This window comes from Lucilia sericata, unplaced genomic scaffold, assembly GCF_015586225.1.
Source record: "Lucilia sericata isolate MDLA Ls3-8-SP2 unplaced genomic scaffold, ASM1558622v1 Contig000616F_arrow, whole genome shotgun sequence".
In the NCBI taxonomy this organism is placed as follows: Eukaryota; Metazoa; Arthropoda; class Insecta; order Diptera; family Calliphoridae; genus Lucilia; species Lucilia sericata.
In genome coordinates, this window is record NW_023994622.1 from 176,609 (window position 1) to 192,653 (window position 16,045).

A 16,045-nucleotide genomic window follows, 5' to 3' on the forward strand; every position below is an offset into this window, starting at 1 on the left:
GAAAATTTCGACAATTTTATATAAAAAAATATATAAAATTTCGAAAATTTTATATAAAAATATATAAAATTTCGAAAATTTTATATAAAAACAAAATTATATAAAAAAAATTATATAGAAAAAAATTTTGAAATTTTATATAAAAATATAAATGCTGAAAATTTCGAATTTTTTCTATAAATACAAAATTTCGAATTTTTCTTTTAATTTTCTATAAAAAATAGTAAATTTTATAAAAATAGTAACTTTTATAAAAAATAGAAAATTTTGAAAATTTTATATAAAAAATAGAAAAATTTTAAAATATTTTATGGAAATAGAAAATTTCAAAAAAAGAAATTTTCGAAAATCTTCTATAGAAATAGAAAATTTTGAAAATGTTCTGTAGAACTAAAAAATTTCGGAAATGTTCCATAGAAATAGAAAATTTCGAAAATGTTCTATAGAAATACAAAATTTCGAAAATGTTTTATAGAAATAGAAAATTTCGAAAATGTCCTTTACAAATAGAAAGTTTCGAAAATGTTCTATAAAAATAGAAAGTTTCGAAAATGTTCCATACAAATAGAAAGTTTCGAAAATGTTCAAAATAGAAGATTTTGCAAATATTTTATAGAAATAGAAAAGTTAAAGAATTTTCTATAGAAAATTATGTGAAATTTCAAAAGTTTTCTATAAAAAGGAAAAATTTTTATAAAAATTGAAAATTTCGATAGTACAAATATTTTCTTCTAGTTCCTTAATAATAAAAACTTTTTATTCAGTATAGTTAAGTTTTTTTATTTTTCTTTAAGTTAGCACTTTATTAAAATTACAGCAGAATAAAAGGATCAAATTAAACAATAACGGTTACATAAAATAATACAAACATAATCTCAACTTTAGTTTCTTTTTTTTTTTTTTGGACAAAACCTTAACAAAGTCTTACACCATTAGGTGTAATATGAACCTGAACATTACACTCTTCAGCAGCTGAATTATTTGCCGTTAAAGAATCTCCATTATCATTTAGAATCAAGGAAAATCTTTTCATTAGACAACTTTTGGCATCGCATAAACTTAAAGATAAATCCAATTTTATATCTTCCTTTGGCACGTTAGATTTAAGGTCATCCTGACGTTGCAATTGTAATACAAATTTACCATCGGTTAAAGAACCTTTAGTATTTAAAGATTTCAAGGCACTATTTTTACTGTTAACAGACCATTTCTGAGGAGCATCTGTGGTAAATTTTAATTGGTCATCTAGAGAAACGCATACTTGCAGTTTTAATTGTTTGCAATGTTTTAGGGGAAGCTGTTTTAGTAATTCCAAACCGGAACGCAAAGGACCATCAGTAACTGTTACGTCTGCATTGTTGACCTGTTGGAAGTTTAAATTAATTGGTTCGGCTTTTAGAGTTTGCATATTAATACGTAATATCTGATGATTATTAGTATCGGAGACAAGCATATATTGACCAGTTGAGTCGAAACAAAGACCAGCTGGTTCATTGAATTGTTGCAGTTTAGAGTCATCGTTGTATTGCTTTATGGCCAAAGTTTCAATGGTACTCGAGTCGACGTCAATGACTTTAAGTTTGTGATTGTAGGTATCGGCTACATAAACTTTACCATTGATATGATTGTAAGTTACACCCAAAGGATGCTGGAGTTTGGCAGCATATTGTTTACCATCAACATCACCGAAAGCAAAAAGATTCTAAAAAGTATAGAGATATTAAATATTTGTTAATTTTTCCATTTCTTTCTTATAGAGAACGCTCACCTGTGGATTACGATCTCCTCCAACCACAGCCAAAACTTTGCCATCTACCATGGATGCTTTGCGTATACTGGAACTTTCACTGTCCGCTATAAACAGATAGTCTTTGGCCATAGCCAAACCGGAGGGTTGTGCAAAGGCAGCATTTTGGGGATAAGAATTATTACGATTCTCTTCCATGCCATTGCCTATCACAGAAACACAAGTGCGTGGCTCAAATTTCTTAAATTTCCACCAAATCATACCTTCTGGGAAATAGCCCCATATTTGATGAGTACCAGCCATTGATATTATAATAATAGTTTTCTCTGGAACATTTTGTTCGTCCAAATGAAAAGACATGTCCATGTCTCGGGTTCGAAAAACTGCCACATCCCAGGGAGAAGATATTTGCTGCAATGGTCCAATTTTACCGCCTAGACGATCATGTCCCTGCTGCCCTGTGCCAGCTAAGGTTTCGACGGTTCTGGTTGTTAAATTAACTTGGCGTATGGCATGATTTTCGGTATCAGCCACTATTAGTGTATCATTGTTAAGAAATATCACTCCCTGGGGAGAATTAAAACGTGCCATCTCTAGATTGCCATCAACCAAGCCAGCTACACCACAGCCTATTTTTTGCAAAACCTCCCCCTTAATGTTAAACACCAATATACGATTGTTGCCGGCATCAGCTACAGCAAAATTTCCCTCCTCACTGCGGGCAATTTTGGCGGGGAATCTTAATTTAGAGGCGGGCAAAAGACCCAAAGAGGGTCTTAAAGGTAGAGCAAAGTATTTTAGTTCTTCCTTTTGAGCAAAGAATCTTAAAGCCTGTTCGGTGAAACGTTCCAAAAATAAAGCATGTCCCTCACCCATTAACATTAACAAAGGTGCACCACTGGGAGACAAAACCATTAAAGTAGGCCAACAACGTATGCCTATAGCACGCCACAAAGACATGCGTGGATCATTAACAATGGGATGTTCAATGCCATAGCGTTGAGCAGCCGCTAAAATATTGGCAGCATCTTTTTCATTTTCAAACTTGGGACTATGGACACCCACCACCACCAGGCCCCGTTCAACAGGATACAATTTCTCTAAAGCATTCAATTCGGGTAATATGTGCATACAGTTGATGCAGCAGTAAGTAAAGAAATCCAATACCACTAACTTTCCCCTTAAGCTTTCCAAGGTCAAGGGCTGACTCACATTAAACCAATCAAGATCTAGAAAAGATAAACATTAGAATTTTATAAAGAAAAAGAATGGCAATTTTTTCTCATTACCCTTTTGCACTTCATAATTTTGTTTTCTTAACACATCTAAAGCACTATCTGCCTCCCAGCGCCTAAGGAAATCCTGAAAAACTTGTGCCTGGGCTGTGACATCTTTAGCAGCCCTATAGCGTCCCTGTAACTCCTCAGTTATATAGGCTAACATGTCCATGGGTTCCAATTCTTCAGTGTCCATTTTTGTAAACAGATTTTGTATAAAACTTTTCGTATTTTTCCAGAATTTCATAAAAAATTGTGAACTTTTGTTGTTGGTGGAAAGTGTAAAGTGATTTCATTTGTCAGCCAAAAAAAGGTAAATATGTCAAAAAAGAAATTAATAAATGAAGGGGTATGTTCAGTGTGTCGACATAGCGAGGATACAGTGGCAATAAAGAGATTAAAACGGAAAAACAAAATTAATTATAAAAATAAAACAAATAATTCAGTTTTCTATAGAAAAGGGATTTTTCTTAATGATTTCCTATAAGAGAGAAAACTTGAATTTTTTCTATGAAAAAAGTAAAATTTTTGATAAATTTGTATAAAAATTAATATTTTAAAAATTGTATAAACATTTTTATGTTTTTTTATTTATAACAATTATGTATAAAAACGCGCGTGGATTTTAAGTTGTGGGGCTGGACGGCCAGTCGTGCGAAGGGTAGTTCTAAGTATGCCTTCTTTGGTAGCCCTACCAGTACGGCCTGCATGGGTCATAAAAATAACTGTTTTAATTTCAATAAAAAAATTTTTTTAAACAATAAATTTTTCGTTTTATTTATTAAAATATTATAGGTATTTAAAAATAATTTCAACTTAAAGTAAATTGCTTTACACAATATATAAATTTATTAATTACTTATTCAAATAATTATTAACTTTAAAAAATTCTTGTTAATTCGTGAAGTCTACAAAATAAAGATGACCAGAAATTTTTTTGTTTTGTTCTTTTTAGATTAGAATTAAAATAAAGTGTTAATATCTTTGGACTTGTTTCAGTTTTTCACGTTTTCAACATGTGGCAGGTGAGTTATGGTATTAATTTTGTTATTGTTGATAAGATAAATTTCTTTTAAAAAATTAAATGCTTATTTTCTTAGAAAAAACTTAACAATGTTGAAAAATAAAACGCATCCAAATGAAAACATAAATGGAATTTTTTTCCAAAGAAAACATATCTTCAAATATGTTTACTACAGATTTCTTCGGCCTTTTCATTATCTCCAGCAATTTTACAGATTTCAGCTAAAAGGTTTTTCAAAATAGTGGCCTGACGTCCTTGAGAACCATCCAAGGTTATAGTGGGTATGAAAGTAATGCTGGGCCGTAAGGCATGAGTAACATCACCATTCAATTTCAGCAGTTCACTGCCATTGGAACTATCATAACATTTTTGTATGAGATCAATATTTTCAATATTATGCTGCTTGGCACACTAGTTAAAAATAGTTAAATAGTTTACAAACAATATGCAAATAAGACAATTCTTGCACCCACCTTATGGAAAGCTTCTTTCGGCAAATGATTATCACGTATCATACAGGCCACAACTTCAAGACGCGCCAGCGCATCTTCTACCACCTCAATGACACAGGCATGATAGGTATTTGCCTCACATTCCAAGTGTCCATGTTGGCAATCGAAACGATAACTGCCATCGGCATTGGTGTAAGTGGTAGCCTTACCGTAGGGTATGAGTTGTACATCCATTAGCGGGGCTGCCTCTTTATAGGCCGGTAATAGTTGTTTCATTATGAAATGTTTACTATCCGGACATAAGGCTTCATAAAATACCGCCACAATTACCGGAGCACCGGGTGCACGTCTATAACTTTGTGTTTCCTAGTAGATAAACAAACGTAAATACGATTTCTTATTATTATCACTTTTGCTTAAGTAAACATTTATGGCTTTAATACTAAACCTACGTGGCTAGTTTTGTGTTGTTTATTTTGTACCACCTGTGCCTGTGGATACTGCATACTTACAGCCAATAGTGTTCCATTGTACAACAGGAAGCGTATAAGCAGAAATGTTAGTACAATAACAATCAGTAAGAGAAGAATGCGTTTACGTGTTGCCGAAACCATTTGTATAATCTTGTTTTTTTTTTTTTTATTTATTTTTAGTTTATTGGATTCGATTTTATCGTGAAAGGGAAATTTTCATGTTTTTCTTTTATTTTTGTAATGCAGATTTGTTTTTCTACTGTACAACAACAACTGGAGTCCTAAACCGAAGACATTTCATAACGTTGTAGTATAAACGACGGCTACAATGTTTTCAACGACGTTGGTACATTAATTTTAAGGGCGGCTAGGATTTTTCTGTTTTAAGTTTCGCAATGTATTTTCTATCTAATCCTTTAAATATGTAGTCAATTTTTCAAATTTAAAATCTAAAATTTGAATGTATTATTAACTATTTTCTATAGATAAATTTTAAGCACAAAATTTTTGTAAACATAATATTATACATTAAATCTTCTATTGAATAAATTGGTATACAGACGTTTAATAGAAAAACTGTAATACATCAGAGTTTTCTAATTTCGTATAGAAAACTGTAATACAAATTATTCTATAGAAAAGCTGTTACGAATAAGATTTTAAAGAAACATTTATAAAAACAATCATTCGTATAAAAAAATTATAAATACTTTCTTTACGAAAAAAACTGTGATACATAAAATTGTGTACATTAATTATAAACTGTTATACATAAACTTTTGTTTATAAAATATTCGTTTTAAATTGTCTATAGAAAGTATTAAAAACAAAACTTTTTATAGAAAATTTTGAATAAAATTCAAAGTTTTTTAAATTCCTCATTTAAAATAAAATTTTAAACGTGTTATAAAGTTAGAGTTACAAAAAATTGGAAATTTTTGAAAATTTTATACCAAATTATATACCAAGAAAGTTATTTTGATAATTATATCTAAAAATTTGAGTATTATGCAAAAAAAAAAAAAAAAACAATCTGGCAACATTTTTTATTTATAAACTGAACATACTATACCAACTATTTTTTTTTGACATTTCTCTTTAACACATGTACAATGTGCTTGTTGCAATTGGATTTTTAATATAAATTTTATAGAAAATACAATTTTATCATAAAACCTAAATAAAAACAATGGCCAAAAGACTGCAGGAGTATGTTAAGTATACCACCAAGGAATTGGATCAATATACAGAGACAGAGGGCTCTTGTGTGCTGAAAATAAACACAAATTTACATTTGTCCATGGGACCTTTCTGTTTAGCTGATTTCAAACATGTTCTTATGGCCCATTTGGTGAGAAGTAAAGTGGGATTCTATGACATTCATCTGGATGGCATAGTATTGGATGTTAAAAATATTAAAGTGTTGGGCAATACGGGAGCTATGCGTGCCGATGATGCTCGTATACATGTCAACATCAATGCTGATGTTTACGTTTTTAGACCCGAAGAAGGAGCTGAGCTCACGGGAGTAGTCAAACATATAGGACCACATCAAGTAGGCGTAATTCTGTATCGTGTTTTTAATGCCAATTTGAGAGTGGCCCACAAAGTGGATAAAGAAGAAGTCCAAATGGATCAGGAAGTCAAGTTCCGTATACGCAAGTATAATTTACAAAATGTTTTCCCCTACATAGATGGTGAACTATTGACTCCGGGAGCTCAAAAAGCCTTAGCTAAGGCGGTAATTAAAATAAGACTTTTATATAAAACTAAGCCAATAGTAATTTTTTAACTTTACTTACAGAAAAAAATAGTTTTCAAACAGGAAGAAAATGCTGATTCTGGAATAGAAGAAAAAGATGGTGGCCAGGAACTTGATGATTTATTGTCGGTCATAAAAACAGAAGCACCCTCAGAATTCGAAGAAGCCATAGATGAATGTAATAAACAGAAACCTAAAAAATCCAAAAAATCTAAAAACACTGCAGAAGAAACTCCAGTTGACTCAGATAAGAAAAAATCATCTAAGAAACGTAAAAGCTCTCAATCTTCTGGAACAGAAAGTAGTGAGATACCAGTAAGCAAGGAAATAAAACGTGAATTAACTTATAGTGATGACTCTTTGCCGCCCACACCCAAAAAGATCAAAAAAGAAAAAGAAGCCAGCTCCACGAAAAAGCATAAAAGTAAATCATCAGATTTGAATGTAAAAGTAAAGTCTGAAATTGTAGATGATGATTGTTATGTGAACAGCGTGTAATACATTTTACCTCCTTGATAGATCATAATATATATTTTTAGCTATTAAACAGTTTTTTTTTCATTTTTTAGTAACAATTAGGAAGATTTTAGAATTTTGTTTAACTCAGCTGTACTCCTAATGAAAATCACTATGAAATGTTTCAAGATTTTATTCTGTAAATGATTGAGTAAAACATAAAGTTTTATTATGTTTATTATTTTTTTCTACAATTTTAAATGTAGTACAAATATTGCGAGCATTTTACACAGACTAATGTTTAATATATTTAAGATTTATAAAGATTAATATACATTTAAATTGTAAATAAAAGTTTAAACACTTTCGTTGAAAAAATTGCTATGATTTAATTTCATTAACAAATACAAATCGAAAGTACTATTTGATAATTATTGTGAAGTTTATAGTCTGTAGTTTAGACTGAACTTTAGGAAAACTATAAACTAGACTATAAGTCTATAGTAGATAGTGAGCAGTATAGACTAAACTTAAAGACTATAAAGTAGACAAAACTATGGTCACGACTAAAAACTGGACAATACTCAGGACTATAAAATATACTAACATCTAGCGTATATGTAGAACTATGTACTGCATTTTAGACTATTGTCCTGAATACAGCTTGGAGTAAGTCTTGACTAGAGAATAGACTATAATCAGCCCTATACATTTGTCTAAAGACTAAACTAAAGTCTGGAGTATAAACTAGCCTCTAGACTAGTCTATGGTCTGGAAATCTTATATTCTAAAATTTAGATTTTTCTATAAACAGAGAATTTTCTTGAAAATTTCTTATAAAATGAGAATTTTTTCGAAAACGTTCTATAAAAAGAAAGAAAAATTTTGTATAAAAAGAGAATTTTATCCATAATTTTCTATAAAAAGCGAATTTGATCGAAAATTTTCCATAAAAAGAGTATTTGATCGAAAATTTTCTATAAAAAGAGAATTTGATCGCAAATTTTCTATAAAATAAGATTTTGATTGAAAATTTTCTATAAAAAGAGAATTTTCTTGAAAATGTTCTATAAAAAGTGAATTTTCTCTGACATTTTCTATAAAAAGAGAATTTTTTCGAATATGTTCTATAAAAAGATAATGTTCTTAGAATTTTATGGAAATAAAACACTTGTGTAGGTTTTTATATCACTGAATTTATTTTATTTATATTAAATTTTTTTATTAATAATCAATTTTTTTTATTTAGTATTTGTTTGTTGTTGTATGTCACATATCAAATAAAAATTCACACAGATAGAGACATTTTACATTAATGAATGCATTATTTTATATTTAATTTACTTATTATAATTATTACATTATGCATTTTGATTTAGTTACTAAATTGAAATAAAAAGTTTTTGAGAAATTAAAAAAAAACTAACCTAAAAAAATCAATAAAATTTTTAGACATATAAATTTTAGACATAAATTAATATTTATTTTAATTAATGCTAAATTTTTTTCTTTTCTTTTATCATAAATAATACATTTTATTTGTAGTTTTTTAAGTTTTCTTAAAAAAATAATGTTTTATGAGAGAGGAAAAGATTCACAGAGTTATTTATAAAGGCTGCGTTGTGATTAATTAAGTCTATAGTCTAGTCTATAGTCTAGTCTATAGTCTAGTCTATAGTCTAGTCTATAGTCTAGTCTATAGTCTAGTCTAGTCTAGTCTATAGTCTAGTCTATAGTCTAGTCTATAGTCTAGTCTATAGTCTAGTCTATAGTCTAGTCTATAGTCTAGTCTATAGTCTAGTCTATAGTCTAGTCTAGTTAGTCTATAGTCTAGTCTATAGTCTAGTCTATAGTCTAGTCTATAGTCTAGTCTATAGTCTAGTCTATAGTCTAGTCTATAGTCTAGTCTATAGTCTAGTCTATAGTCTAGTCTATAGTCTAGTCTATAGTCTAGTCTATAGTCTAGTCTATAGTCTAGTCTATAGTCTAGTCTATAGTCTAGTCTATAGTCTAGTCTATAGTCTAGTCTATAGTCTAGTCTATAGTCTAGTCTATAGTCTAGTCTATAGTCTAGTCTATAGTCTAGTCTATAGTCCTAGTCTATAGTCTAGTCTATAGTCTAGTCTATAGTCTAGTCTATAGTCTAGTCTATAGTCTAGTCTATAGTCTAGTCTATAGTCTAGTCTATAGTCTAGTCTATAGTCTAGTCTAGTCTATAGTCTAGTCTATAGTCTAGTCTTAGTCTAGTCTATAGTCTAGTCTATAGTCTAGTCTATAGTCTAGTCTATAGTCTAGTCTATAGTCTAGTCTATAGTCTAGTCTATAGTCTAGTCTATAGTCTAGTCTATAGTCTAGTCTATAGTCTAGTCTATAGTCTAGTCTAGTCTATAGTCTAGTCTATAGTCTAGTCTATAGTCTAGTCTATAGTCTAGTCTATAGTCTAGTCTATAGTCTAGTCTATAGTCTAGTCTATAGTCTAGTCTATAGTCTAGTCTATAGTCTAGTCTATAGTCTAGTCTATAGTCTAGTCTATAGTCTAGTCTATAGTCTAGTCTATAGTCTAGTCTATAGTCTAGTCTATAGTCTAGTCTATAGTCTAGTCTATAGTCTAGTCTATAGTCTAGTCTATAGTCTAGTCTATAGTCTAGTCTATAGTCTAGTCTATAGTCTAGTCTATAGTCTAGTCTATAGTCTAGTCTATAGTCTAGTCTATAGTCTAGTCTATAGTCTAGTCTATAGTCTAGTCTATAGTCTAGTCTATAGTCTAGTCTATAGTCTAGTCTATAGTCTAGTCTATAGTCTAGTCTATAGTCTAGTCTATAGTCTAGTCTAGTCTATAGTCTAGTCTATAGTCTAGTCTATAGTCTAGTCTATAGTCTAGTCTATAGTCTAGTCTATAGTCTAGTCTATAGTCTAGTCTATAGTCTAGTCTATAGTCTAGTCTATAGTCTAGTCTATAGTCTAGTCTATAGTCTAGTCTATAGTCTAGTCTATAGTCTAGTCTATAGTCTAGTCTATAGTCTAGTCTATAGTCTAGTCTATAGTCTAGTCTATAGTCTAGTCTATAGTCTAGTCTATAGTCTAGTCTATAGTCTAGTCTATAGTCTAGTCTATAGTCTAGTCTATAGTCTAGTCTATAGTCTAGTCTATAGTCTAGTCTATAGTCTAGTCTATAGTCTAGTCTATAGTCTAGTCTATAGTCTAGTCTATAGTCTAGTCTATAGTCTAGTCTATAGTCTAGTCTATAGTCTAGTCTATAGTCTAGTCTATAGTCTAGTCTATAGTCCAGTCTATAGTCTAGTCTATAGTCTAGTCTATAGTCTAGTCTATAGTCTAGTCTATAGTCTAGTCTATAGTCTAGTCTATATAGACTAGACTATAGACTAAACTGTATACTAGATTATACTGTTTATCAAAAGTTTCTAAGAAAAAGTATCGAAAATGTCAAGAAGTACTAAAGTACTGAATTATCCATGCCTGATGTGAATCTTTTCAATTTAATTATGGTTATTAGACAATTTGGTTTAAATTGTTTATTTTCTTTATAAACTTATGTATATAATTTAATTAATTGTTGTTTTTTTTATTTTTAATGACTGCTGTATATTAGTATATAAATAACATTTACATAAATACATACGCATGTATATAATAGATATACATACATAAGTATACAATTCATAATATACAGAAAATACAATACAATATTTATAATAAAATCTAGAATTTAATTTTTATACCCACCATCAAAAAAGATGGGGGGTATATTGTTTTTGTCATTCCGTTTGTAACACATTGAAATATTCGTCTAAGACCCATAAAAGTATATATATTCTGGGTCCTTATTAGATTCTAAGACGATCTAGCCATGTCCGTCCGTCTGTCCGTCTGTCTGTCTGTCTGTCTGTCTGTTGAAAACACGATAGAGTCCAAATGGAAGTAGCTAGCGAGCTGAAATTTTGCACAGATACTTTTAGTTGATGCAGTTTGTTTGGTATTGAAAATGGGCAATATCGGTCCACAATTTCGCCTAGCCCCCATATAAGGCCCCCTTCAGAAAATGACTTTATCGCTCATAACTTGCTAAGGGAAGAACCAATAGCGGTGAAATTTGGCACAAACATGTTTCATGGGAATCTAAATCTCTTTGTTATATTTTATAAGGATCGGTCCATAATTGACCCTACCCCCCATATAAAGTCCCCTTCAGAAAATGACTTTATCGCCCATAACTGCCTAAGAGAAGCATCAATAGCGGTGAAATTCGGCACAAACATGTTTTATGGGAACCTAAATCTCTCTGTAAAATTTTATAAGGATCGGTCCATAATTGACCCTACCCCCCATATAAAGTCCCCTTCAGAAAATGACTTTATCGCCCATAACTGCCTAAGAGAAGCATCAATAGCGGTGAAATTCGGCACAAACATGTTTTATGGGAACTTAAATCTGTCTGTAAAATTTTATAAGGATCGGTCCATAATTGACCCTACCCCCCATATAAAGTCCCCATCAGAATATGACTTTATCGCCCATAACTGCCTAAGAAAAGCATCAATAGCGGTGAAATTCGGCACAAACATGTTTTATGGGAACCTAAATCTCTTTGTAAAATTTTATAAGGATCGGTCCATAATTGACCCTACCCCCCATATAAAATCCCCTTCAAAAAATGACTTTATCGCCCATAACTGGCTAAGAGAAGCATCAATAGCAGTGAAATTCGGCACAAACATGTTCTATGGGAACTAAAATCTCACTGTAAAATTTTATAAGGATCGGTCCATAATTGACCCTACCCCCATATAAAATCCCCTTCAGAAAATGACTTTATCGCCCATAACTGCCTAAGAGAAGCATCAATAGCGGTGAAATTCGGCACAAATATGTTGTATAGGAACCTAAATCTCCTTTTAAAATTTTATAAGGATAGGCTCATAATTGACCCTACCCCCCATATAAAGTCCCCTTCAGAAGATGACTTTATCGCCCATAACTGGCTAAGAAAAGCATCAATAGCGATGAAATTCGGCACAAGCATGTTTTATGGGAAATTAAATCTCTTTGTAAAATTTTATAAGGATAGGCCCATAATTGACCCTACCCCCCATAAAAAGTCCCCTTCAGAAAATGACTTTATGGCCCATAACTGTCTAAGAGAAGCATCAATAGCGGTGAAATTCAGCACAAACATATTTTATGGGAACATAAATCTCTTTGTAAAATTTTATAAGGATAGGCCCATAATTGACCCTACCCCCATATAAAGTACCCTTCAGAAAATGACTTTATCGCCCATAACTGGCTAAGAGAAGCATCAATAGCTGTGAAATTCGGCACAAACATGTTTTATGGGAACATAAATCTCTTCGTAGAATTTTATAAGGATCGGTCCTTCAGAAAAGGACTTTAATGCTCATATCTACCTTAAGAAGCATATGCATAACAATAAAATTTGACATAAAAAAGTTTTATAGGAACTAAAATCATTTTCTTAAATTTTATGAGGATGTGTCCATAATTGACCCTAACCCCCTAATAAGGTCTCCTTTATACAATGACTTTAACGCTCATTACTGACTCAAAAATGTGAGTACAGCGGTAAAATTATACATAAACAAATTTCGTGCGAGCCAAAACCTCTCTATCAAATTTTATAAGGATCGGTCCTTATTTAAATCGGTCTATAATTGATTCGCTCCAGAAAATCACTTAAACGCTCATGTGTGACTCAAAAGTTCTTCCAAATTACGGTAGTTTTATAGGAACTGAAATTTTTCAACTGAATTTGATGAAGATCGGTCGATAACTATCAAACCCCCATTTTCGGCTTTCTTCAGAAAATTACTTTAAACCTCATGACTGAATTAAAAATACGAGTACAGCTACATTAGATACACACAATTATTGTATAAACCGACAAGGAAAGGTCCATAATTGACTCTACCCTCCATATAACCACTCTTACAAAAAAACAGTTTTTGGTTATAAATATTGGGTCAAAGAAAATTAATATTTTTAATTCGGAATAGCACGGTCCATGCTTAAGCCCTTGGCCCTCTTCCAAATATGTCCCTGATGTTCATATTAATATCAACATATGATTCAAACTAGATCGATAATATCAAAATTTATTAATAAGGATAATTTGATGGTGGGTATATAAGATTCGGCATGGCCGAATATAATACTCTTACTTGTTTTATTTTTTTTTATTTTTTAAATATTAAAGTTTAACAAAAGGTACACAACATTGAACCATATAGTTTTTTTGATTTTTTTTTAAGATTAAAGTTAATTATTAATAATAGAAGGTTAAACTAAAAACTGTAATCTAAAAGAATTTTCTATTCGAAATAGTTAAACGATTTTTAAAAATTTTAAATTTTTGAAATGTTTATTTGTAACCTTTCTATTTTAATAACTATTTATGAGTTTGCTGTAAGTTAATTAACATAATATAAAATTTATGAAATTATTAAACATTAAGTTCTTAGTTTTTGTTTTTAATATTGTAAAAGTTAAGTTTTATTTTAAAAATAAATTTTAGCTGTAATAAATTTTTAGTTTTCTTTTAAATTAATTTCATTAGTTTAAGTCTCTTTTACTTAATTATGTTTTTTTTTTATATTTATAAATATTTTTTAACAAAAGGATTTTTTTTTCTATAACAGCTTAACTTATTTAAAAGGGGAAATTAACAACATTTATACATTTACAAGTTGATTTATAGTAAGTTTTATATTTTTAAAAATTTATTTAATTAAAGCTTTGTTTAAATTAAAAAAAAATCAACAAAAATTAAAAATTTTATAGTATACAAGTGGAAAAGATTTTAAACAGAGTAAAGAAAATTTGTTAACAAACCAATTTTTGAAAATTTCCTTTTCACAAAAAACTTTCATAGATTCTTCAAAAATTCTCTCCTTGATAGAAAATTTTTGAGAAAAATCTCTCTTTTATAAAAAATTTTCGAGAAAATTCTCTCTTTTATAAAACATTTTGGAGAAAACTTTCTCTTTTATAGAACGTTTTCGATAAAACTCTCTCTTTTATAAAAAAAGTTAAGAAAACTCTCTCTTTAATAGAAAATTTTAGAGAAAATTATATTTTTATAAAAAATTTTAGAGAAAATTCTCTTTTTTAAAGAAAATTTTCGAGAAAATTCTATTTTCTTAGAAAGTTTTCTAGAAAATTCTCTTTTTTAAGAAAGTTTTTATAGGAAATTTTCGAGAAAATTCTCTTTTTATAGAAAATTTTCAAGAATATTTTCTTTTTATAGAACATTTTTGAGAAAATTCTCTTTTTTATAGAAATTTTTCGAGAAAATTCTCTTTTCTTAGAAAATTTTCGAGAAAATTCTATTTTAATAGAAAATTTTAGAGAAAGTTGTATTTTATTATAGAAAATTTCTATTTCAAGGAATATTTTTTTAATAATTTTTCATGGAATACTGCTCTTTACTCTTACTCTTCCAATAAATATGCAATTAAAAAAAAAATAAACAAATTATTAACTTAGTTTTCATTTCACTAAATTTAGACAGATATTTCTTGTATATGTACACGTTTTTTACCTCCTCCCGTCTGAGTGGACGATGTGGTACCGGCTTGTCTTAATATACCCCCACCACTCCCACTAGCCGCTGCTCCTCCCTGTTGTTGTTGTTGTTGCTGCTGTTGTTGTTGTTGCTGCTGTTGTTGTTGTTGCATATTATGAAATGATCTTGGTGGTGGTGGTGGCTCTGGTATATCATCATCATGTGTTATATCATCATCCATTGTAGCCGAAGCTTTAACCGCATTTTCTATATCCTTAAAGGACATTTGATCTGAAGACTGTACCGAAGCGAAATCATATTGATTCAATTGACCCGCTGAACCCACAAATGAACCACGTTTACTTAGTAAACCTGATGACGATGTTGCAGTAGCAGCTAAAGTGGGATCTATTATCAAACCGGAAGTCATAGGCAAAGGATTATAGGTGGACATTTCCATAGCATTGACTGCCATTATGTGGTCTGTTTGTGATTCCGTATTAATGGGCACTACATTACTAAGAGTGTAGGTGGTGTCGAGAGGTGTATGATGTTTAGTTTTCAATAAATCCAAGGTGCTGGTGGAACAAGCGGGCCAATTGGGATCTATCATTTGAGGCGGTGGTAATTCTACCATGAGTTTTTCATCTTTAGTCTGCAAAGACTTTTCATCATAACAGCTATATTCGCCAAACACTACCGTTGTTTTTCCACTAACACCTGCACCACTACCATTAAACGAACCCGTTTCACTGCCCAGGGCATTCAATTTCAACATACTCGAATTTTTACTCGTATCATTATCCTGTAATTCCTCTTTAGTTTTAGCATCACGGGCACGTTTTTCACGCTGATGATAGATGCCAGCAAATATCAAGATGTTGAGTATGAGCAGGAAACAACCCACAGCCACGGTGGCTACTAGAGCAGTAGTATAACTTTGAAATTGTTTACCACTTAAACGTCTTAAGACTTCTAGATTACCTATGAGACCGGTGGAAGCGGTCGCCATTTCTTTTTCACGACTATCCAAAACCAAAGAACGATTGTCGGATGGTGGTACTGTAGTCATTTCCGCCACAAACATGGCACCATCCACTCCACATTCTTGAAAGAAAGAAAATAAATATCAATAATGGTAAAACTAAATACAAAAGTAATTTCCTAAAATGTTACCTGTAGTGCCTCCATTGGGCTTTTGTGTAGTATTAGTTTCTTGTACAACTGGCGGTGGAGTTGGTCTTCCCTTTGGCAGCAATATAGTTTCATCGTCATCATCCGGCTTGGTCTGTATTTGAGCTCTAACAATTCCTG

General features: G+C 30.7%; 4 protein-coding genes across 7 annotated transcripts in view; 1 reads left to right on the forward strand and 3 right to left on the reverse strand.

Annotated features, from left to right (window-relative positions):
- Window positions 1-801: 801 nt before the first annotated feature.
- Window positions 802-3,339, reverse strand: LOC119606726 (NHL repeat-containing protein 2). Its single transcript, XM_037960297.1, has 3 exons — window positions 3,037-3,339; window positions 1,769-2,976; window positions 802-1,702 (listed from the first exon to the last, which is right to left on the reverse strand). Exons 1-3 carry the CDS (start codon window positions 3,269-3,271, stop codon window positions 914-916), a joined length of 2,232 nt encoding a protein of 743 aa, XP_037816225.1. The 5' UTR covers window positions 3,272-3,339; the 3' UTR covers window positions 802-913.
- Window positions 3,340-3,850: 511 nt separating this feature from the next.
- Window positions 3,851-5,287, reverse strand: LOC119606722 (gamma-interferon-inducible lysosomal thiol reductase). Of its 2 annotated transcripts, none has more exons than XM_037960288.1 (3): window positions 5,013-5,287; window positions 4,522-4,866; window positions 3,851-4,459 (listed from the first exon to the last, which is right to left on the reverse strand). In XM_037960288.1, exons 1-3 carry the CDS (start codon window positions 5,112-5,114, stop codon window positions 4,205-4,207), a joined length of 702 nt encoding a protein of 233 aa, XP_037816216.1. In that variant the 5' UTR covers window positions 5,115-5,287; the 3' UTR covers window positions 3,851-4,204. The 2 variants fall into 2 exon arrangements, with proteins under 2 accessions (XP_037816216.1, XP_037816215.1); XM_037960287.1 differs by having other exon boundaries at window positions 4,953-5,268.
- A 768-nt stretch (window positions 5,288-6,055) lies between these two features.
- Window positions 6,056-7,263, forward strand: LOC119606721 (DNA-directed RNA polymerase I subunit RPA43). Its single transcript, XM_037960286.1, has 2 exons — window positions 6,056-6,714; window positions 6,778-7,263. The coding sequence occupies exons 1-2, from the start codon at window positions 6,163-6,165 to the stop codon at window positions 7,231-7,233; spliced, it is 1,008 nt and encodes a 335-aa protein (XP_037816214.1). The 5' UTR covers window positions 6,056-6,162; the 3' UTR covers window positions 7,234-7,263.
- A 7,299-nt stretch (window positions 7,264-14,562) lies between these two features.
- The window catches only part of LOC119606723, a 67,073-nt gene continuing 65,590 nt past the window's right edge, over window positions 14,563-16,045 (reverse strand). For 2 of the 3 annotated variants that reach the window (XM_037960289.1, XM_037960290.1), the window contains exons 12-13: window positions 15,908-16,042; window positions 14,730-15,838 (exon numbers count right to left, since the gene is read on the reverse strand). In XM_037960289.1, the coding sequence (XP_037816217.1) occupies window positions 14,730-15,838; window positions 15,908-16,042 (1,244 nt within the window). Of the gene's footprint in view, window positions 15,839-15,907; window positions 16,043-16,045 lie in introns of all 3 variants that reach the window. The other variant, XM_037960291.1, reaches the window with a different exon arrangement.

Coding starts and splice junctions, on each gene's coding strand:
- LOC119606726 (XM_037960297.1), bottom strand. CDS start 3,271: ATGAAATTCTGGAAAAATACGAAAAGTTTTATACAAAATCTGTTTACA. Junction 2,977..3,036: donor AAATTATGAAGTGCAAAAGG/GTAATGAGAAAA, acceptor TATCTTTTCTAG/ATCTTGATTGGTTTAATGTG. Junction 1,703..1,768: donor GAGGAGATCGTAATCCACAG/GTGAGCGTTCTC, acceptor TATACTTTTTAG/AATCTTTTTGCTTTCGGTGA.
- LOC119606722 (XM_037960287.1), bottom strand. CDS start 5,114: ATGGTTTCGGCAACACGTAAACGCATTCTTCTCTTACTGATTGTTATT. Junction 4,867..4,952: donor AACAACACAAAACTAGCCAC/GTAGGTTTAGTA, acceptor TTTATCTACTAG/GAAACACAAAGTTATAGACG. Junction 4,460..4,521: donor CGAAAGAAGCTTTCCATAAG/GTGGGTGCAAGA, acceptor ATTTTTAACTAG/TGTGCCAAGCAGCATAATAT.
- LOC119606721 (XM_037960286.1), top strand. CDS start 6,163: ATGGCCAAAAGACTGCAGGAGTATGTTAAGTATACCACCAAGGAATTG. Junction 6,715..6,777: donor AAAAAGCCTTAGCTAAGGCG/GTAATTAAAATA, acceptor CTTTACTTACAG/AAAAAAATAGTTTTCAAACA.